The following is a 24348-nucleotide window of genomic DNA, read 5'->3' as shown; positions in this document are numbered from 1 at the left end:
ATGCAATGGAAATAATTTGAAATTTAAAACAATTTCATTACACAAATGTTAAAATAAAATTTTCCTCAAGTTAAAAATTAATTATATTGTACATAATAATTTTTTAAATTTTATTATAAACTTTTTTTAATTTTATAATAAAATTCTCTTTATTATATTATTATAAAAACTTACTATATGTATAAAACGTTTTTTTAATTATTCTAAATATTAATTAATTAAATTTTAGTAATATTATAAAAATATTATATAAAATATTAATATTTTTACAAAATTACCATTTTTTTTATTAAATTTTATAATGAAAGAAATTAAATTGATTCGAATTTAAAAAACAAATAACAACAACAAAAATACTATCCACGGCTTTTTTTCCTTTCAAGAAATGATTTAATTTTTATCAAAGGTTATAGTGTTGAAGTTGAAAAAAAGTCTATATAATATAAGAAAGTGCACTTTCATGTTACAGAAAAATTCCATTTCATTTAAAAGTACAATACACAACTTTATTTATAGAATTTAAAGCAAAATCTTTTAATTTAATTTAAAAAAAAAATCTACTAACACTGAAAAAAAAAATTTAATTCAAATAATAATCGGTTAATTATTTATTTGTATTAAATAATTATTATTTGAGTCAATTTATTTCAAATACAGAAATTATATTGTTTCAAATAAAATTTATTTGATTCAATTAAATTTTTATTTGAAATTATTATGTTTCAAATAAAAATTATTTGATTCAAGTAAATATTTATTTGAAATTATTATTTGAATCAAATAAATTTTTTTCTTTTAATTTACCATTTATTTACTGTTATTCAATAAAATTTTCACTATTCTTTAAAAAATTTATTTTCATTTTATATAAAAAAAAAAAAAGAAAAAAAAGAGTAAAAGTCAATTTCTCAGGCGACAAAAAAAAGCAAACAAGATTAAGAGAGAGAGAGAGGGAGTTTGGAAAATGGAAGAGGTGGCGAACAGTCGTTATTGTGAAAAACGAAAAGGGGGTGTTTTGGAAACGGTGGGGGTTGCGTGTAAGTTGCTGAGCGTTTTACTCTCTCTCTGATTCTAAATTCAGTCCGCTGCGATGGAGCTTCGCGAGATGAATGTCGCGACGGACGTCGATGAAACAGCGGAGCTCCTACCGGCATCTCAACGCGATGAAGAAATTGAAAGTTATTTTATTGAATATGCCATTCAAAAGGAAATAATTAATCGAAATCGAACGAGTGCCAGTCGACGATTGCTCAATCAAGCTGCATTTCAAGCAGAACAAAGTTCCTCAAACACCAATCAAAAGGTCTCTCATTACATCATCTTTTTATTATTATACTATTATTATATTTTTATTCCTAATTTAAGAAAACATTTATTTATTTATATAATTAATAAATGTTTTAGTTATTATTATTATTATTATTATTATTATTATTCACTATATTATAAATAGTTATAATATTAATAATTATTACTAATTGAGTTAATATTTTAATAATGTTAATTAGTTTAATTTATATCTAATGAAAAAAATAGAAATTGAATGCAATTTTTATATGCATATTTTGCAGGAAGATCCATGTGCGAGTATAAGTTTTATTCAAATTTCCGGGCCAAATTGGCCTCCATCTCGAAAACGTGAGGAAGCACAGGCACTCGAGAATTTGAGAAAAAGAGTGGAACAATCAAAATTGTGCAAAGTTAATCCAGTGATGGATGCAGGAGGATTGGCTTCAACATCAGTTGCGTTGAATACCGAACAACTTCAAGAACTTGACAATCGACCGAAACTTTGGAAGAAAGTGAGTTAAACTTAATTTTAACATTACGAGGGGGATTAATTATTATTCACAAAATATATATATATATATATATATATATATACTATATAATTTATGCACACCTAAAATTATATACATTCTAATGCTAATAATATTCAAGTAATTTTAATAATAAAAAAAAATTAACATTATTTTTTATTTAATTAATTATAATTAATTAATTATAAATAAATAATATTTATTTATACAATAATTCTTCCTCAAAAAAAAAAAAAAAAAAAAAAAACTCGAATTGTTCAAATTCAATTATATTCAATTTAATCCCTATTAGATTCGCGGCTAAAACAGTGAGAGAAACTTCAATGTATTATCGAAGATTAATTGAGATGCTGATTCGTAAAGTAGCTAATGAATTATTTCACATTTCCTCCGGGAATGAAATATAAAACTCAATTTAAAAAAGACACTATAAATTTTTAACAATCGAGAAAATTTCATCAAAATTATTTTCTATAATTATTAACAAGCATTCACATTTTATAAGAATTATTTTCTATATAGTAATTAACAATAAGAATATGGCTACAGTATTTTACTTCTCGTCATAGTGAGATTCTCAGTAGTACAAATCAGTTTTTAGTCAGACCAAGAAGAGAGTCAAGCGTTTAAGTTTTAATGGGATAATATTATTTGTTTTATAAATATTTATAATAAAATAAATAAATTATAAATAATTTATGTTATAAATGAATAAATTATAAATGATTTATAATAAACAAATAAATTATAAATGATTTATAATAAATAAATTATAAATATTTAAAATAAATTAAGTATAAATATTTGTATAATTAATTAATTAAAAATGATTTATAATAAATTAGTATAAATTATCAGGAAAAAATTTCAATTTACTAATTTAAATTAGTGACTCACTTTTTGCTTTAGAATTAGTTAAATTTTTACTAATTGTTAGTAAAAGTTACAAATAATTTTAGTAAAATTTAACAAATTAAGAAGCAAAAAATGAGTCACTAATTCAAATTAGTAAACTTTTATACTAATTCAGATTTAGAGATTTTATACTTGGGCTTGATAAAATTAATGTCTTAATTGAAAATTCTTTGTAAGGTTAAAACCTAAAAATATATAATTAAAAGTAACTTACAAATTGTTATTGAGACCGCAACTTTTTGGATATAAAATATATTTCGAACTCACCTGAAACAAAAGCAAAAAAATTATTATTAATATAATAAAATTTTTTAACAGACAAAATTTAAAAATGCACAAACAGAAAATACAAAAAATTAATAATTAAATATAAAATTGACAAATGAAAATAATAATTAATTTTGCTTTTTATTTTTCAATAATATCACAGAAAATTATAAGATATTAAAATAAGTTGAAACGCTTATTATTTTAATCTAATTTTGCTTATTTTAATACCAAAATGGATTAAAATAAGCAAAATTGGATTAAAATAATAAACGTTGCAGCTTATTTTAATGCCATTTAATTTTCTGTGATTTCAATGAAAATATTTCTTATTAATTATAGAATCTGTGACTTTGCGATCAAAGTACACGGCTCACGTCCCAAGGATCCTGGGTTCGATTCCCCTTGCGTGCAAAATTATTCTGATAATAATTTTTCTATATTACAATCTTATTAAATACACAGAAAATTAAAAGGCATTAAAATAAGCTGCAACGCTTATTTTTTATGACACTGAAGTTACCAACGTTGAATTGACGAAAAGAATTTTCTTTTTCCTAAGATTGAATATTTCCCCGCCTTAATTGAAGATTTTTAGTATTTAAAGATGTATTCGGGACCAAAATAAAGAAGTTTCAATTAAAAAAAATTGGTTCTTGGCCTTTAAACTAATCTGAAAACAAAAAATTCGTTCGTCGATTCGTCGAATCAACGTTGGTAACTTCAGCGTCATTATTTTTTTTAATTTTCTGTGTAAGTTTAGAATAATAAAATAATTATATAAATTTAAAAAAAATAAATAAAAACCAAGAGATTTATAATGAACCAGATGTAATATGTACGGTATTGCAGTTGTAACAACTGGAATTGAAGAGAATGACCTAAATTTTGAATTGGGTATAGTGTAGGTATGTGATTACCATAGAAATTCAGTAACTGAGGAGCATAAGAGAACTTGTATCGCAGGGTGTCTAGAAGATAAATGAGTTAATTATGCAAAATAGGTATAGCCAAGTCCGAGTTCCATACTCGAAACGGAAGTGTATGGATGCTGTTAAAGAAGACACAAAGCTTTACTAAAGAGAAAGGAGAAACTGTTTCCACCCCCCATGTAACTTCAATTTGTCCCTGTATATTTATATCCATAAAAATATAATTCCCTCTAAAAAGTTTCTATTATTTCAAATTCAAACAAAAAATATATCATAAAATTATAAGATATTTTTCTAAATATCAAAAGAATAAATCTATCAACATTTTTGACAAAAAAGGTAACGCACTGTGAAAATAAAAATTAGTTATTGTTAGTAAAAACAAACCCGAGGCGAAATTTGAATCCTCTTTAGCTTCCCTTAGAACCTAAATAGGCCCTCTTTACAATCTTGTAGACTCCCGTAGGCCCTCCTTTGAATCCAAACGTGGAAGAAAGGTAAATTTGCGACTGGTTGAGGAAGCTAAAGAGGGTCTAGTTCGATTAAAAAAGTACAAAAAAATGCAAAAAAAAAAACTCTTTTAATTATTTTGATTAAAGCAAAATGAATTTTTTCTTCACACAATATTTCTTTAATTACCCTTTAAAAACTGGAATTAACATATTTTGAAGCGTTTTCAAAAAATTAATAGAATTAGAGCAATTTCAAAATTTTCAATATTTTAATCAATTTTTAGACCCTACTTTAAATCCAAACGTGGAAGAAAGGGAAATTTGCGACTAGTTGAGGAAGCTAAAGAGGGTCTGTTTAACTCTACTTTACTCCTTGTAAATTAGGGCTTAAATTTCGCCTCGGGAATGTAACTTTAATTTACACACTGTCTGAAAAATTTTTCTTTAAATGAGAAAATAATTGAAATATTTTGAAATGAAACAAATTTCTCGATGAAGGACAATAAAAATAAAATAGTAATTTCCTTGAAAGTGTGAGATGCGAACACCTGAAAGTAAAGCTTATATAATATTCACGTTTTCGAATGGTACACGTGGGTGGCCTCGTTTTTCACATCCATACAACCTTCGTCTTCCTATATGTATTTTCTCTCATCCCTATAACCAGGAAAGTAAGTCCGACCCACCTTAACGTTGCCCATTGAACAAGGTCAGGGCGTCTCTTCCGGAAGAAAAAAGTATATATATATATATATAGCACACGTTCACGTGAACAGTGATACATGACTCAAGACTTTTCTCGTTTCGACTTTTTATTTTCTACTTTCTGGAAAATATCTTCAAAACCCTAGCACTGTGAAAAACTTAATGTTTTTGTAACATGATAAAACAATGCTAATACTGTACTTTTTTTCCTTTCTTTCAAAGGGGTTATAAAAGTAAAAAAAAGATAGTTGAAAATTTTAAGATTCAATTATATTTTATTTACTAATTCTATATAAACTTATTGAAAATAAATGACTTTTAGGAAATATTTATAAATATAAGCGGCTTTTTTTGTATTTCCTTTTTCTATATATAAATAAGGAAAAAAGTCAAGAACAATAGAAATTTTCTTGAATTATATTCACCTTCAATTCTATTTTTTCTCTTTAACAATCAAATTTGCAATATATGAAATATAAATAAATATCAACTTCGTAGTTCCATGTTCTGGCCTTTGGAATATTTTTTTTTTTTTTTTTGACATATCAGAGATGTATCTCATATATATAGACACGTGTATGAAATTATCGATCGTTGAGGTTTAATTTGTTTGAAAGGTCATCTTCAAATTTTTCCTCAAAAAAACGATAATGATAAAGAAGAAGAGGGTTTTTAAAAAAAAGGGTTTTCGTGGTAGCATTAAATATAAACTTCACATTTAGGACAAAATAATTATATATAAATGTCAAAATTTTTTTCGCCGCAACTTTTTTTTTGTGTTCACAATCACGACGCGCATGCACTTCCGGTCCAGAATGGAAATTACATATATATATGAAAGATATGAGCATCTCAATGTATATATAAATAACCTTGACCCTGATTCAACTGGCGAGTCTAAAACTCTTGAAACTTGCCACGAAATGCACTCTATGTGTCTGTGGATACGAGGTTCTTGCACTTTAATGCACTCTAGTCACGAGATTATCACTTTCTATATACACAAATTTTTCCCCGATAAATTCATTTACATACGAAATTATTTTTTTATATATTGACAAAATATAAATTTTTTTCGAGTAAAACATCTAAATTGTGATATTATTTCAGATTTGATAAAAAAAAAAAAAATTTTCTAGTGAAAGTAAAGAAAAAAAATTATATAGATTACTTTCTAAATCGGAATTAGTAAAAATGTTTACTAATTTGAATTAGTGACTCACTTTTTGCTTCTGAATTAGTAAAATTTTACTAATTGTTAGTAAAAGTTACTAATAATTAGTAGAATTTTACTAATTGAGAAGCAAAAAGTGAGTCACTAATTCAAATTAGTAAACATTTTTACTAATTCAGATTTAGAGAGTATATTTATGATTGTTTGGAGAGAGTTAAAGTATACCAAAATTTTCATTTAATTTCCCTTTAACAAATTTTATTTATAATAAACTGAAAAAAAATTTATTTCATTCAAATAATCAATTACTTTATTATCAAATAAATATTTAATAGAAATCAAATAATTTTTGAGTCAGTTAAATATTTGTTAAAAATAAAAGAATTTATAATAAATAAATAAAAAAAAATGAAATAAAAAATTTCAGTTAAATACAGTTCTTATAAAATGAAAATATTCGGTTAAATGGAAATTTAGCTAAAGATTTTTTTCCACGATTATACACCAACAAATTGATATAATGCCAAAAGATTGACGTGATACGTTGATGCCAATCGATTTGCTGGCATCTATCCAAAAACTTCATAGTCATCTCTCGCTAACTTGCCGGAAAGAAGAGGTTTTCAGTGTCTATAAATCATGCAGATAACCAGAGTTTGGTATATATATATATATATATATATATATATATAAAAGGGAATAATGTCTAGTTGTCTATAGCATTTATAAAATTGACGTAAATCGCTTTTGGGAATCTTTCATTCTTTTATTGAGTAATATCAAAATTTAATTTCGTTTCATTATTTCCTCCTCCGCACGCGAAACATAAATTTTAATTTCGTTTTTAAATTTTTTCATTTTCAAAAAAAAAAAATTAAATTTTATTATCAACGCATAAATACTTTTCAAACTAGAGAAATTTTTATTCAGTTTGTTCGACACGAAAAGTGTTTTATTTTATTTTTGCAATGATTGAAAACATCATTTCCTGAACAGCAGAAACGATTTAAAACTCTCTCTCTCTCTCTCGCGATGTTATTTCTGCGAAAAAATTCTCAATTTTGTCCAAAGAAGTAAACAAATTTATCATAGAGTGTAAAAATTTAATTTGAAAAAATAAATTAATTCAACTTTTAATAGGTGAAAAAAAAATATACACATTTTTGAAAGAAAAAAAAAAATTATCAAATTGCAATCAAAAGTTAATTATAAAACTATATGCAATAAAAAAAGTTTTAATACCATTTTAAATAACTTTTATAGATAAATTGGTTTATTTTTTTTACTTCTTTTTTAATGCTTTAATGAAAAAATAAAAATACGAATGGTAAATATATGATATTTATTTCTAATTAAATTGTAACGAAACAAAAACACAATTTTTTATTGCGAAGTTAAAATTAATTAAATAATAATAAAATATAGTAAAAATAAATAAATTTTAAAATAATTTTTAATGGTAATATTTTCTATTTCCTAAATTATAGAAATAAATTGAAAATTCAAATAATAAAACAAAAAATATTTCTAAGAATACAATAAAGTTCGCAGAGGTAACGACAAATTCAAAAACTTTAAAACTTTTCACAAAGTCAATTTGAGTTAAAAGTTCACTCCTAAGTATCCCATGAATTCATTTCTAATTAAACACATTGTCAGTTAATCAAAGGAACTTTGCTTTTCTGACAATTTGTTCTTTTCATTTATTTACAAAGGTTCAATTTCGTTAAAATAGAAAAGAAATTTTATTTTGAAGAAAATAAAAAAAAAAAGAAATTGGGAGTATTTTTCAATTCTAATTAAATTTATTCTTCGAGGGAAAATACAAACTTTGGGAAAATTAATGAAAGTTAAGCAACAAACTATATTGAAGAAATATTTATAAAAAAAACACAGACTCAAAAAAACAAATCTATATCGAGTATTAATGCAAATTTGTTAATAAAAACTTGTGATACACTCAGATTTATAAGAGTATATAGAAGAACTGGAATATACCATTGAGGTTTCTCATAAATCTCGCACCTTTAAAAGTTTGTTTTTATCAGATGAAGTGCACAGAGACTACAGAAACTACACTCAAGGAATTTTACAACCTATATTATCATAAGATCTTAAATCTCTATACTTCTGAAAACTACTGTGGTATATCCATTAAGTACTTTATGTTAATAAAATTTTTTTTCTGAAAAAAAATTTATCAACTTTTGTAAAAGAAAATAAAAATAAAGAAAACAATTCCAAACATCTTCTTTTTACAGAAAACAAAGTTTTAATTTTCAGCCCTAAGATATATAGCACTGTCCAACACAATTTTTGACCCACAAACAAATTTCACATTTTCGGAAACTAGGACCCAAAAAAAAAATACCCGTATCTGGCCGTTTTGCCTAGATCAAGTCGTTTGTGGTTTTTAGAGATGAAAACAATCCCTAAATGAAAAGTGACAAGATATCTTTTAAAAATTATTAATATTTTATAAAACTTGGTATCTGGGGGTTTTCCGGGTCGCTGATTATTAATCTGATGTCAGATTTTCAAAATTCAAAATGGCGATCAAAATTTTAAAAAGTTATTAATTTTTTATTTTATATCCGCCATTTTGAAAATTTAACATCAGATTCGTCATCAGCGACCCAAAAAACCCCTAGATATCAAGGTTTAAAAAAAATTTAATAACTTTTTAAAATTTTGACCGCCATTTTGAATTTTGAAAATCTGACATCAGATTAATAATCAGCGACCCCGAAAACCCCCAGATACCAAGTTTTATAAAATATTAATCATTTTTAAAAGATATCTTGTTACTTTTTATTTAGGGGCTGTTTTCATCCCTAAAAACCACAAATGACTTGATCTAGGAAAACGGTCAGACACGGGTATTTTTTTTTTTTTGGGTCCTAATTTCCAAAAATGTTGGATTTTTTTATTGGTAAAAAAAAAGTTGAATTTTGTCGGACGGTGTAGTAGATTGAAAAAAATCAAAATTTAATTGAAACTCCATTATCTTCTTATAGAAAGAAATATATTTAAATTTTTTGTTTAATTTTTCTATTTTTCCTTAAATAAAAAAAACAAATTTTTAAATATTTTTAAACGCGAAATCATTTTGCGAGAAAAGCAGATTTATATTTGGAAAATGTAACAATTTTTCCTACATTGGCAATTTTATATACATCATGTAAATTTTCAAATATCTTTGTCCCATTCGCGTTTTTTTTTTTTTTTTTTTTTTTTTTTTTTTTTTTTTTTGGATATCTATTATTACTAGAATTTCTCGCGCTTCGAAAGTTTACTACATTTTCTCGTAATGGCGAGAGAAATTTTCATCCCCAAGGCATATAAAATATATACGACCGAGACCCAGTTTTCACACACACACATACACACACTGCGTTGGTTTTCCAGTTAAATTTTTCTTTTGAGAAAAAAAAAAACGATTCACAGCACCGCGAAGTTTTAAATTTAAAATTCTTGTGTGCCATCTTGCGTTTTTCTTTCCACAAGGAAAAATGAAAGAAAACTTGAACTTGGCTCAAGGTAAACTATTATAATCAAATTCTAAATGATTTCTCTTGTAAAAAAAAAAATACTTTTTTTCCAAATTTTCATCTAAAACCATATTTTTTTTGCAAAATTTGTTAATTAAATAATCTAAAAATATGTATTATATTTTATTAATAATTTTGATATTTTGTTTTATAAGTCAATGAAAAGAAAAACAAAAAAAAAAAAAAAAAAACTAAAGGTAAACGTAAACAATAAGAACAGTACAAATGACAAAGCTGGCAATGATAACAGCAATTTGAGTTCTATTTCGTATGAAAAAATTAATGGAGAAATTTTGAGATTGAATTGGTTGATTTTCCACCATTTCTTCTCTCATTGATGGCTCATTTGTCGGAATTGATATCACCGCATCTTCAGAAGTCTATAAATTCATTTTTTTTTTCTTTAAAAAGCAAATACAAGCTCTTTGATTAATTTTTTTAAAGAGTTACTTCATTTCATAAGAAATTACTATTATAAAATATTTTTAAATAAAAGAAAGAAAAAAATTTATCAATATCAACAAAATTTGTTATTTTAATTGAATTAAAATATATATTATTACCGTGTTTTGAACTTTGGGAATATTTTTTTTAAATATGGGATTAAACGAAAAACTAAAGGGTTTCTTAAGACGTTGTGGATTAATTATTTCTTTTAGTTGATCATCCTGAGATTTTAAATCAACATTCTCAAAGCAAACTTTAGCTTTTGTTGTTTCTTCTCGTTCAACGATAAATTCTGGTGTAAATGTTAGAGAATTGGATTTCAATTTTTCGTTAGAACAAACTTCGTTTTCTTGAGAATGTGCCTCGTTTACCTTTTCAAATTTTGATTTGAAATTTTTTTTATTATATTATTTATTTATAATAGTAAATATATTATTACAATTATAAATATATTTATAATTATTTTATTATAATTGTTTATGATAATTTAAAATGAAAACAATGAATAATGATAATGAAAAAAATAATTTCTATTTTTATAAAATATAACTTTAATTCTTTTTTTTTTACTCCGAAAGAGATAAATGTGACAAGAAATAAATATTTAATGATGCTTTTCTCACGATATTGAAACATTAAAATCTCTATTATTATTTTAAACTGATGTGAAAATTATTCGACTTTATATTGAGAATCGTGAACAATTTACAATTAAATTAATTAACGTACCATATAATTATTATTATATATATATATATATAAAGCACTAAAATTCTGTTCCAACATAATAAGTAATGCAATTCAATGTAATTAAATTTTCAGTTTCGCTAATGCAAATACACTTTGAAATATTGACAGTTAATACGAATCTATAAAATCAGTTAATAAATAAACAATTTAAAATTTAATGAAAAATAGAATGTTTACTGTAATTTTGTTTCATGTGAAAAAAAGATACATTATTAATTACATTATTAATTAAGGAAATTAATTTTTTCAAAACGTTAATTAATTTTCAATTTTTTCATTATTTATTCTATTTTAAAAATTATTCATATTTTCATTTTGATATTAATTATTTCATCAATATATGAAAAGAATATTGATTTCATTTTAGCAATTTTAATAATGTTCGACAAGTTTTTTTTTTTTTTATATACCTCTGGGAAATCTTTGATATCATTTGGAATTTGAAGTTCCTCATCACCTGGTTCACCAGATGGGCATTCGCGAACATGTCTTTTCACATGAATTTCTTTCTCGTTCTTTATTAATTCTTTGAGTGGAAAATTTTCTAAATCTTCAATTCTATGACTTATAATATTACACTCGTCACCCATGTTTTTAATATAAATTTGCAAAAATTGTTTATTATTATTTTTCTTGTCACAAGGGGTGAAAAAAAATTCATTCCTACAAAACAGCAAAATATTCACGCATATGAGTTTAAATTTACATATATATGTGTGTGTGTGTGAAAAAAGAAACATAATTGTATTTAATATTTTATACCTCGAATATGTCAAACAGTGAGAAATATGAGGGTAATTAAAAATTCCATTCAGTATTTTGTATTCTAGATAACAGTTGATATTTTCGAAACATCCATATTTTTTCTGCTCACACACTGACAACCAAAACCCGAAACAAATGAATATCTACAGCAGAATTGAAACTCAATTATTATCGATTGGAAAAAATTTGAATTCCAAAAACAAATTTAAAAAAGATGAGATAAAATTAAATCAAAACTTTTTAATTCCGTACACTGAAAAAAAAATTTATTTTATTACTTTCGACTATTATCAAATAAATATTTATTTGTATCAAATAATTTTTATTTAAATTAATAAAAAAAAATTGTATTTGAACCAATAATTTCTGTATTTGGGATAAATACCATTTAATTGATTCAAAAAATTATTATTTGATACAAATAAATATTTATTTGATAATAGTCAAGTAATCGAGTATTTGAATCAAATCAATTTTTTTTCAGTATATATAAGAGAATATATATAATAATAAATGTGAAAATATTTCAATGAACATGTTTTTAAAACGAGTACCTTGTCGTTGTTATAAAATAGAGTAATGTATAATATACATTTTAAGATTAAAAGAGGTGATTGCTCGACTTTTTTTTTATTATTTTTTTTTTCCACCGAGCATCGATTTTTATTATATTAATATTTTCTAGCCTTTCTCAGGTGGTGCGTGTCAGATTATAAAGGTCGATCTACTATCAATGCAAATTAGAATTAAATTCTTTTGAAAAAAAAATATATATATGAGAATTTTTTTTCCCCCACTATTTTCAATACACAATACAGATTAGGACCAAAAAAAGAAAAAATTTTTTTTCTATCGTTTTGTTATAATAGACCTTGACCTATACATCTAAAGGAACATTTCCACAATTTATTCGAGAGTAGATACAAACGCCCTTCGAACTGATCGATAAGACAACTTGAGGTTTATATTTTACCTCGTTAAAATCTCAAAGATATATAGATGTTCACGCAAAGCTCATTATTATTAAAGTTCATCTGATTTGAAGATATTTTACAATTTTTTTTTAAAAAAAATCTTTTTTATTGCTTCTAATTTATCATCGTAGAAAGAAAAAAAAATTCCAGAATTAGCTAAAATTTTCACTAAAAATAGATGTGCAACTTAATAATTAATGAGTTTAAATACTTTAATATTTATCAATGATCTTTGCATGAACACGTGCATCGTAAAAATATTTACGAGGAAAGCCATTAAATTTTTAATCTCTATCCACCGAGTGCGGTTCAAGTTATATATATATTAATATTTTAGTTGAAACTTCAAAAAGTTTGTATTTTACAAAAACTATATGTATATCAATTTAGTTATATTTTTTTTAAAATATTTTACATTTCATAAAAACAACTTTTTAAATATTTAACGAGTGTTTATGATAGTTTTTCTTTTTCTACAAAATTGTAATTAAATAAATAAATTTAATTTACACAGAATGAAAAATTTATTTTACTCAAATAATCGGTTACTTTCTAAATCTGAACACATAAAATTAAAAGGCATTAAAATAAGCTGCAACGCTTATTATTTTAATTCAATTTTGCTTATTTTAATCCATTTTGGTATTAAAATAAGCAAAATTGGATTAAAATAATAAGCGTTGCAGCTTATTTTAATGCCTTTTAATTTTCTGTGAATTAGTAGTTTTTCTATAGAAAACTACTCTCTAAATCTGAATTAGTAAAAAATGTTTACTAATTTGAATTAGTGACTCACTTTTTGCTTCTGAATTAGTAAAATTTTACTAATTATTAGTAACTTTTACTAACAATTAGTAAAATTTTACTAATTCTAAAGCAAAAAGTGAGTCACTAATTTAAATTAGTAAACATTTTTACTAATTCAGATTTAGAGAGTGCTAATTAAGATTTAGAGAATACTTGACCAATAATTTCTGTATTTCAAACAAATACAAATTTAATATTATAATAATATTATATTTAATACAAATAAATAATTATTCAATACAAATAAATATTTATTTGATATTATTTGAATCAAATAAAAATTTTTTCCAGTCTATGTTTTGCTTTTTAATAAAAATTCAAAGATAAAAAAAAATTGATATGATATGGATATAGGAATTGCGCATATGAAGGAATTTGAACGTGCTCAAGTTGAGTCAACATTCTGTGCGGTGGATTATTACTTGACCTTAAATTTAAATCAGATTGCAATTAATGGAAACGAGGGTGAGAAGGTTTGTGTAAAGTCTATCCCGAAAATCAGATGTCTCGTGACTTTGAAATTGCCTTATGAATATTTATGAAACTAGCACATGTGTGTGTATGAATGACGCAATTATGATTAGCCTTTATACAAGAAATAAAAACGCACGCAATATTTTTAAGCTTTTTTTTTTTTTTTTGACAAAATTGGTTCAAATATATACAATTTATTTAATTCAAATAAAAATTATTTGGTTCAAGTAAATATTTATTTGGTAATATATTCAAGTAAACGATTATTTGAAAATTTTTTTTCCAGTGTAGAATAGATCATTTTATATAAATTGCATTTAAATATAAATTATTGAAAAAAGCAAACGAGTTACATTCATCTGAAGCACAAAAAAAAAATCCGTACTTCTTATCATTCCGTAGTAAACCATTAATTTTACTGGCTTTAATGGATATTTGGTCAGAAGAGAGAGAAAGCTCCGGCATTAATTTTAGAAAAGCTTTAGAACTCGTGAGCTTTCCATGGCCAAAACATTATTTTGTGCAGATTCTCATTTATATCTGTTTAATGTATTTATAATTATATTTGCATCCCATTTAGAGAAATTCTTTTCACGTCAGGTGAACACGAATATATATGATAATTTTCCTATATTCGACATATTCCAAGCGAATTAATCCGTATAAAAAATGTTTTTAATTTGAAATGTTAAAACGACTTTTTATAGGTATTTTGGAGAACTTCTCAAGTTTTCTCTTTTACCAGATGAATATGTGAATATTAACATGGAAATTATTATGATGACGATCATTAAAAAGAAATGGATAGAAATTTTTTTTTTTTTAAATAATTTATATATAAAAATTTAAAAACCTTGCGAAAAGAAAATTCGAAACAAAAGAAAAAGAAAAATTATTGCTGACAAAATAGAATTTTAATTCTTTTGGCATACAAAAAGATATATAAAAAAAATTCTATTTCTAAATCAAAAAAAGAAACTTAAAATTTAAGCAGCATTACGAATATATAACTTGGTGACATTGAAAAAGTTTGCAATTTTTTTTTTCTTTTTGGATTATATCCAAAATCCAGCAGATTTTATAAATGTATATACCGCGAATAAATATTGTTTCCTGGAATCTTTCCAGTAGCGTGAGGACTTGCTATTTTATCATCAAAATATAATAAATTATAAAAATACTCTTCTTCCCATTCTCTAAACGAACCTTTGGTACCTATATACTTGGTCAATATATAGATTAAATAAAACAAGAAAAATAATCATGTTTTCTGCACCATTCTGATTTGAAATGAAGCCAAATAGGTTATTCCTTTTTTTTTACAAATGAATATTAATTTTCTATCCAGTTTATATTTTTTTTTCAAAAAGAATTTTGTTTCTAAAATTTCAAAAATATTGATACAATTTAATAATTTTTTTTATTCATTTGAACGTTTGTAACTTAAAAGACACATAGCAGAAAATTCGACAAAGGTATGCAATTTAATCGGAACAATTAAGGCTCAGGTTTGACTCGTTCTCTCTTGAACGAGAAATTAGCTACACACCGCAGGCTCAGCTTCCGACAGAATGGGACATTTAATGACTTTGGATCTGTGTAGCATGTTCTGCAAATAAGTGTCACTGGGAATTAGCGGAAAATTAATGGCAAATTTTCCACATGCTCAACTAATTAATTTTTCTTTTTTTTCATTTAAAGTTTATAATTTACTTTTTAAAATGAAAAAAAAGAGGAAATGATTGAAAAGTTCATATCAATATTTGGTAGGAGTATAACATCGATAAATGGGGTATATGTGTGTATTTGACGTTTCCAATATTGGAAAATTTACGATAGCCAACAACAACAACTATTATCAACACTCGGCATTCTTAACCATTTTCGAGACTATATGGATGTATATATATGTATCAGTAATACAAAAAAAGCAAAATAATGCAAAAAAAAAAAAATTTGAAGAAAGACAATTTAAGGATAAAAAAAATCTTAATTTCCTACGCAATTTTATATATTCTAATTTTTTTAAAAAAAAGATGACCTAATCCAGAGGAACAAAAAAGAACCAATTAATTCAAAATTTTGTCAACATTTCTGCCATTAAATTAATAAATCGCATATTTTAGCGTTTTTTAAAAAATTTTTTTGAAAAAAAAAACATCAGCAATGCGGATATTCAAGGGGTAGACATTCAAAAGAGCCGCACCTGAACCCAAAGTATCGACCCAAATTGTCGCTCTCTGTCTCTCTCTTTCTCTATTTGGCTCTATCAAACAATTCCCGTAATATCTTTTTTTTTGGATTATTTAACGAACAATTTAAAAAAAATAAACATCTAATTCTTTAATTAGAAAAAAAACTATCAAGGCTGAAAAAAGTTTTGAAAACTTTGTTTCTACTTCTAAAAATTTTAATAAATTTTTATAATAAATGTAGAATTAAAAATTTCAATTATATTGTTTTAGGTAACACTTTCGTTTATTTTTCTCTTTTTTATATTCTATGTAAATTTTTATAAGAAGCTTAGCATTATATATCTCTATTTAGGAATACATATATATAAAGGATCAAAGTTTCTCGCAAGAGAAAAAGAGACAAAAGTTATACAAGTTTTTATTGTTGCAAAACAAGATTATTTTCCATTTATCTACTATATGTGGGAAATTTTTCTTTAAAAAAAAAAAAATAAGAGATAATTTTGAATAAAATTTTTGCTACTGTAATAAACTTTGAAAAACCTGTTTCATGAGCCAGAAACAGAATTATACAGTCTCTCCATATATATGCATTGTTACAATAATCTATATATCAAATTTATCTGTTATCTCAGAGAGCTCAAAATTTATATATTACATATATCAAGTTTGCATGGAATTCAAATTCTTTTTAGGGATTTCAAGTGAAAAAAGAATTTTTTCCACTCGTGTATAAATTTTGGTAATTTTTGTAATTCTATTTCATCCAAAAAAAAAAGTTAAAATTTAATTTTTTTTGGTCAAAAGCTTTTTATTATAAAAATGCCTTTTTACCAATAATTCACAAATGAAATTAAAAATTAACTCTTTACGCAAAAATATCGTAACGATAAAAATATATATTATCGCAATGATAAATAGAGTATATAAAACGAGAATACAAAGGCATCGCAGGATATATGGGAATCAAAGTTATATATCTTACACTTAAATTTTATTCGCTGCCAATAAAAAAAAAGCATGGCGAGATGATCGAACAGAAAATAAAAATTGTCATTAAAATAAAATAGAACAAGGATATTTAGTTTCTATTCGCAAATCAACAAATTTGTTGAACAAGATTATTTTTTTAACTCTCTTCCAACATAGATCTGCTAAAAAAAATCTATAAACCTAATATAAAATGAAATCCAAACACACCCAAAGCTCAGATTAAAAAATCGGGATAAAAAACGGAAAATATATAGAATCTTTAAAATAAAAGCAATTTATTTTTCTAAACTATATTATATTTAATAGAAAACATTATTTTTATTTGTTATTATAAAGTTATTATAAAAATATTTGTATTAAAATAATTATTATTTTATAATAGGAAATTATTATTATTATTATTATTATTATATTATATAGTTAATTATATAATAAAAGAAATATTCCCATTTCCTTCAATTATTATAACAATTTTGAATAAAGACAAACTGTTGATGTGGAGTTGCCAAATCAGTAACAAATCTAATATTCAATCTTTTTGCAAAATTTAGTTTATTGATTATTTCATTTTGTTTTCCATGGATTGTTTGAAGTATTGCTTCTTTATGTTGCTTTACATATCTTTCATGACTCTATTAAAAAAGATATAAAAAATATTTTTAATGTTTTTAAATTATTTAAAAAAATAAAAAAATTCTACTTTCTGCTTCATTATTCCTATATTATTAAAAACTCACATTTTTTACATCTTCAACATATGTTCGAATTTCACTAACATATCTTTCCAATTCAGAAATTTTTAGCGTTTTGTCATTAAGAAGATGATTAATTCTATCATTGTTTTCTTTTATCGCCTGTACACACTCCCTATTTAAATTGTGACCTTTATTAGCATCTAAAGCCTTAACAGAGAATTTATATTTATTAAATAATTGTATGATTTTCTGATTATTATTATTATTATTATTATTATTATTATTATTATTATTATTAATGTCAATTTAACTTAAATAAATTACCACATTTTCTCTACGTCTTTTAATATCAGTTTTAACTGGTTCTATAAAATGTTCAATTTCACCGCATTTTATTAATAAAAAATTTACTGCTCTTTCCACTTGAGACTAAAAAATAAATTTCATGTAAACAAATAAATTGTAATAATTATAGATAAAATTGTTTAATGTTTTTTTTAACACTTACATCAGCATTGCTGCCAACAATTATGGTAATTGTAAATATCAATAAAAACATTTTAGCCATTTTTTAATTTTGAATTTTCCTTATATACAACGTAATTGATGATGCTTAGTGTGATCTAATTATAAAATTGAAGCAAATTACACGCTTTATATATAGAAATTGGATAATAGAATTTTAATTAAATCTACTGTTATTTAAATTAATAATAAATAATTTTCTATTGCATAGATAAGTATGATAATAAAAAAAAAGAAATAATAATAATACGATTATCATTGAATAATTAATTTGATGAATTTTTATTTAACCAAAAATTGTAAAAAATTTTTAATTGAAAATATTTTTAAAACAATGACACACTTGTGCTAATAACAAATTTGAAAAAATTTGTTCTAAAAATTAAATTCACCGATAAAATTTAAATACAATTTTATAGATAATAATAGATCAAAAAGAATTTTTAATTTAAATAAGATAACCTTTAAAATTTAAACGAAAACAACACACATTTATTTCAATTCATAAAAACTAAAATGTTTTTATACATAAAAATTTTAATTTCGAAACTTTTTTTTTTTTACGTCATTATAAAGTAAAAACACATTTACTGATCAATTTTTACGATTCGTAAGAGAGAAAAAAAAAGAAGACACGAAAATAAAAGTCGCGCATGGAGCATTTCTTGTCATAAAAGAAAATTGCTGTTTTTTTACGTTCTCCCTAAAGTCACATATATATACGAATATATGTATATACTTGAACTAGAAATCCCTACTCACTGTGTGCGAGAAAAAAAAATGTTTGTGCGCAACAAAATTCAATTTAATGAAATTAACTGAACTTTTCGTTCTGCAATAAAAGATTATATCAAAATATAGTTCTTAAAAGTCAAAAACTCGACTAAATTGCTGTGATGGAAGGGGAAAGTGTGCGTAAAAGACAAATGTTTCGTTTAAAAAAAATTAATAATTCAATTCATATTTATCTATTATTAATATTTCATACATAAATAAAAGATTAAAATAATTTTTTGATACTTTACTATATGTAATAATCGTTCTTAAAATAAAGAATTTTAAAACAGTGTCGAATTAAACACTTAAAAAATGACACGGCGAACATTTTTCTTCATTTTTTATCATTATTTTTTTTTTGCAATGAACTTTAATCCCGTGAGCTTTGATATAATCTTTTTTTATAGTATATATAAGAGGGAACAATAAAAATTTAGCTCATGAAATAAATAAAGAATGATATATAAGAGGGAATTAACTCTTTCTCTTTTTTTTAATATATATACTCTGACAGAACAATTATATTTCAAAAAAATTAATAAAAATAAACGAAATATTTTAAAAAGCTCAACAACAATCTCTCTTCGCATTAATATCAAAGGTATATATAATATCCTCTCATCTATATGAAAGAACCATTAATACACTTTAGAATAGTCCAGTCACATTTGCATATAAATGCTTCCTTTTCATTATCACACAAATTCTACTGAAAATAGAAAAATTTCTTTTTATTTTCCAAATTTTAGGAAGGTGAATTATCTTTGATAAATAAAAATTCAAAGGACTTGAAAAAATAATCCTTAAAAAAGGAAAAAAATACAGTCACATAATAATCATCCTTGATTTTAAAAAAAGCACCAGAGAGAACATATTGTCTAAGACAGCTTTACTTTATATACATATATATTGTCAAGTGTAAAGTACTTTTCCGAAAAAAGAAGCCTTAATGACGACTACTTTTCTATTCATGAAACTCAAGTCTTCTTTATGAAAGAAACTCCTGCCTTTTATAGGTATATATAAGGTGACATTTAGTCTGAAAAACCATATCATGATAATAAAAATACTAAAAAAAAAATAAATTTTTCCTTAATTTCTTTAACTAAACAAAAACCCAAAAAAAACAAAATCTTATATGCGCTAAAAATGAGAACAATATATTTTGATGTCAAAATAGTGAAGATGAAAAATGAAGACAATTTTTTGAAATATTTTATCTGGGTCATTTTAACTGGAAAATTCACCAAAACGTAATTTTCTCTATTCATTTAAAATCCATCTCACATGCAAACTGTTTGCATATAATTATAAATTCACACAACTTCCACTTTAAATGGATCTTGATAGATTTGAAGCCCACCTTTCAAGAAACTAATATAGCTCAAATGAATTTTTATAAATATTTTCCTCTAGTGAAAAATTGATAAGCAATTAATTATTACTTTTATTAATAAATTATATATACTTTCCGCTTCAACACTTTCTCTACTGATACAATATTATTTTATTGGATTCTGATAAACGTGACATTTTCAATTATTCGGTGCAAATGCACTTATTTGCATCAATAACTTTATCTTTTCACTACAGTCATCTTTGTTTTTTAATTCACTTCCTAACGGCACTGAAAAAAACAGTTCAATAATAACTTGATTAATTAAAGAAATCATAATGAAGAAAAATAAATGAAAATATTTTTTTCATACCGAAATTTGTTTCCGAACCAATTTATCCGAATTTAAAGTTAACTCAAGAAAACCAGAATTTCTTTTTTCAATGTATACAATAATACAGTGGAACCTCGATTATCCGAACCTCTATTATCCGAACCCTCTATTATCCGAACTTCTATTATCCGAACTATTTTTTGGTCTCCCGAATTTTAAATTTTGTTTTCTCTATTTATTTTATCATTCATATTTTCGCGGGAGATTTTGGCAAATTTATGCCAAAAAAATCTTAAAAATTTACGAATTTTCTGAGTTTTTAATATACATATTATTAATTAATATATATTCACATATATGTATATACTTATGTATATTTAAAACCATATGTATTAAGTTAAATATATAGTTCAACTGTACATTTTTTTACTTTAATTATAAAAAAAAATTAAAATCTCTATTATCCGAATTTTCGATTATCCGAACACGGCCTTGCCTATAGATTAGTTCGGATAATCGAGGTTCCACTGTAATTATTTTAGCGAAACGTTTCAAGAAATATACACGCGTACCCTTATAACATTTCTCAATAGTGAAAATTGTATATATTTTAGTCAATATAACGGAAATGAATTGAATAGATATATAACAAAGGAAACTTTAAACGTGTCACGTCAAAGTTTATTGAAAGACCCCTTTCAAGAAGTACTAGAGTTTTGATCAGGTCACGAAATGCAAAATGTCATATAAGCTACACTTTGTCATTTATATAATAATCCTCAAAAACTATATATTTGATACAAGTTCTGTTTAAAATTAAGAAGAATCGAAAAATCGATGAAAAATAATATATGTGAGATTAAATACATGGAATTTGCTGCTGCAATTATAATAATATTTCCTATATATTAAAGGGGGCGCCAACTTTATAGAGGGACAAAAAATTACTATAAAATTTATACACATCACAAAAAAAAAAACTAAACTCAGAATGAGTCGTAGGCCGCTCATTTTGATGTGCAACAAAAATGAGTCGGGTTGGTGGCGCCACTTTCTATGTCGTTTAGCATTGACTCATTTTGAGTTGCAACAAAAATGAGACTAGATTTTTTCTGTGATTTTTTGACCTTCTACACTAAAAAAAAATATTATTTGATTCAATTACTTGATTACTTGACTATTATCAAATAAATATTTACTTGAACCAAATAATTTTTATTTGCATTAAATAAACTGTATATTTGAATCAATAATTTATGTATATTTAAAACAAATACAAATTTAATTGATTGAAATAAAAATTATTTGGTTCATGTAAATATTTATTTGATTATAGTCACTCTCTTAATTTGAATCAGTGAAATTTCACTGGTGAAATAGCTAGAAGTCGGTTACTGAATCATTTAATGAAATTTTCACTGAAAATCAGTCATATATCACTGATGTCCAGTGAAAATTTCATTAAATGAATCAGTCAATCTGTATTATCGGTAATGGGTAAAACAGATTGACTGATTCATTTAGTAAAATTTTCATTGGAAATCAGTGATATATGACTGATTTTCAGTGAAAATTTTACTAAATGATTTCAGTAACCGACTTCTAGCTATTTCACCAGTGAAATTTCACTGATTCAAATTAAGAGAGCAAGTAATCGAGTATATTTGAATCAAATAAATTATTTTCATTGTACTCTCTAAACTTGACTTAGTAGTTTTCTACCAATGAAAGAGTGCGGATTCGTTTAACAATTGAATTAGTAACAGTTTTGACTCTTTTTTTTAGTAGAAAACTACTAATTAATGGAGTAAATCGTATTTTTTACTATTTTAAATTAGTAAGCCGATTTACGTTTACTAGTAGTTTTCTACTAAAAAAGAGTCAAAACTGTTATTAATTTAATTGGTAAACGAATCCGCACTCTTTTATTACACTGAAAAAAAAAATTTATTTGATTCAAATACCGGTGTATTTGGTTATTATCAAATAAATATTTACTTGAATGAAATATTTCTTATTTGAATCAAATAAATGGTATTTGCTTCAAATACTGAAATATTTGATTCAAGTAAATATTTATTTGATAATAACCAAATATACCGGTATTTGAATGAAATGAATTTTTTTTTCAGTGTAGTAGAAAACTACTAATTCAGATTTAGAGAATAAAGTAGGAGCCCCCCTTAAAAAAAATATTTGATTCAAATTATCGGTTACTTTACTCTATGTATTATATAATATAAATGATTAAAACAAATGAATTGCTTTTTGAAAATATGTCCTAATTTTTGTTGCAGATCTTGAGTAATAGACCAATGAGCATATCATACGATAGTAGCGATTTGGAAACGAATTGGCGAGATAGTGAATTTATAACTGAATGTTTGTGCTGGCATAATGTTTATCGACAACGACATAACGCTGTACCATTAACAATGTCACCGCAGGTAAAATATATATAATACAATATAAAGCATATGTCAACTGCAGATATCAAACCTGCACTCTTGAATTTACTGTTAACATTCCTCGTTAACAAACGACATCACCTATATGTATATACATATAGTGTCAGAGAGAGAAAGAGAGAGTGTTAATGTCATAAACGTAAATTATGTTTACCTCTACTGAAATTCTATATTTACCGTGTGAACATTTGTTTTTTTTCCCCCAACGTTTGTCACTTTCAAATCACAAAAACAAATGAAAACAAAAACAGTTTACAACAAGCGGAAAAATGACAAATCAAATATTAAATTTTAATGCTCTTTCAATAACTATTAATTTTTGAATTAATAAATTCTAAACGTAATAATAGTCAAATTAAAATTTTTTAAGAAATAATAATAATAATCAAAAAAAAAATTATTATTCACCATTTGAAGAATCAAAAGCGAGAAAATATTTTCACTTTTAATTTTGTAAATATAAATGTTACAGCTCTGTGAATATGCTCAAACGTGGGCGAATCATCTAGCTCATACAAATACATTTTATTATCGTAACGAACGTGAAGTTGGACAAAATTTATATTGTCGACCGGGTGGAGGTGTGCCTTGTGATGTTGCAGGACAAGAGGTTGCAGCTTATTGGTATTCTGCTGTTAAACAATACGATTTCTTAAAGGAACCCGTAAATGCAAACGTAAATGCAGGTAAACTTTATTTTACAAAATATTAAAAAGAAACTTAAGAAGCAAAATTTCTCTTTTAAATAATGTGGAAATATAAATTTAATGAGAATTTTAGAAAGATTTAAAAAATAGCAATATTACAAATTGACATTCGCTTATGTATCATTAAGAATTGGATGAGTATTTAAAAAAATATATATAACAACGGCTCGTTGGTCTAGGGGTATGATTCTCGCTTTGGGTGCGAGAGGTCCCGGGTTCAAATCCCGGACGAGCCCATTTTTTTTTTTAAATTTGGAACAATTTTATCAACCTATTACGATTTTA

At 24.4% G+C, this 24348-nt stretch overlaps 3 protein-coding genes and 1 non-coding gene across 5 annotated transcripts in view; 2 read left to right on the top strand and 2 right to left on the bottom strand.

Moving 5' to 3' along the window:
* The first annotated feature begins 1067 nt into the window (after positions 1–1067).
* The window catches only part of LOC127285143 (uncharacterized), a 31414-nt gene continuing 8133 nt past the window's right edge, over positions 1068–24348 (top strand). The window contains exons 1-4 of the mRNA XM_051310980.1: positions 1068–1303; positions 1572–1802; positions 23186–23335; positions 23829–24042. Of these exons, the coding sequence (XP_051166937.1) occupies positions 1091–1303; positions 1572–1802; positions 23186–23335; positions 23829–24042 (808 nt within the window). The 5' untranslated portion in view covers positions 1068–1090. The remainder of the gene's footprint in view (positions 1304–1571; positions 1803–23185; positions 23336–23828; positions 24043–24348) is intronic.
* On the bottom strand, positions 9927–11901 carry LOC127285150 (uncharacterized). Its single transcript, XM_051310988.1, has 4 exons — positions 11776–11901; positions 11424–11676; positions 10380–10634; positions 9927–10196 (listed from the first exon to the last, which is right to left on the bottom strand). The coding sequence occupies exons 2-4, from the start codon at positions 11601–11603 to the stop codon at positions 10008–10010; spliced, it is 624 nt and encodes a 207-aa protein (XP_051166945.1). The 5' UTR covers positions 11604–11676; positions 11776–11901; the 3' UTR covers positions 9927–10007.
* On the bottom strand, positions 17496–18541 carry LOC127285152 (uncharacterized). Of its 2 annotated transcripts, none has more exons than XM_051310990.1 (4): positions 18425–18541; positions 18241–18345; positions 17959–18123; positions 17496–17853 (listed from the first exon to the last, which is right to left on the bottom strand). In XM_051310990.1, exons 1-4 carry the CDS (start codon positions 18482–18484, stop codon positions 17677–17679), a joined length of 507 nt encoding a protein of 168 aa, XP_051166947.1. In that variant the 5' UTR covers positions 18485–18541; the 3' UTR covers positions 17496–17676. The 2 variants fall into 2 exon arrangements, with proteins under 2 accessions (XP_051166947.1, XP_051166949.1); XM_051310992.1 differs by having other exon boundaries at positions 18244–18345.
* On the top strand, positions 24228–24299 carry Trnap-ugg (transfer RNA proline (anticodon UGG)). The gene has a single exon. It is a non-coding gene; the product is annotated as a tRNA-Pro (tRNA).

The sequence above is a fragment of the Leptopilina boulardi genome, unplaced genomic scaffold (genome assembly GCF_019393585.1).
Source record: "Leptopilina boulardi isolate dan_hultmark-lab unplaced genomic scaffold, ZJU_Lbou_2.1 LbouV2_330, whole genome shotgun sequence".
Lineage (NCBI taxonomy): Eukaryota > Metazoa > Arthropoda > Insecta > Hymenoptera > Figitidae > Leptopilina > Leptopilina boulardi.
The sequence above is the reverse complement of the archived record's forward strand: the minus strand, read 5'-3'. Positions and strand labels throughout refer to the sequence as shown.

Coding starts and splice junctions, on each gene's coding strand:
- LOC127285150 (XM_051310988.1), bottom strand. CDS start 11,603: ATGGGTGACGAGTGTAATATTATAAGTCATAGAATTGAAGATTTAGAA. Junction 10,635..11,423: donor ATATCAAAGATTTCCCAGAG/GTATATAAAAAA, acceptor AAATTTGAAAAG/GTAAACGAGGCACATTCTCA. Junction 10,197..10,379: donor TTCCCAAAGTTCAAAACACG/GTAATAATATAT, acceptor ATGAATTTATAG/ACTTCTGAAGATGCGGTGAT.
- LOC127285152 (XM_051310990.1), bottom strand. CDS start 18,484: ATGGCTAAAATGTTTTTATTGATATTTACAATTACCATAATTGTTGGC. Junction 18,346..18,424: donor TTGTTGGCAGCAATGCTGAT/GTAAGTGTTAAA, acceptor TTTATTTTTTAG/TCTCAAGTGGAAAGAGCAGT. Junction 17,854..17,958: donor ATGTTGAAGATGTAAAAAAT/GTGAGTTTTTAA, acceptor CTTTTTTAATAG/AGTCATGAAAGATATGTAAA.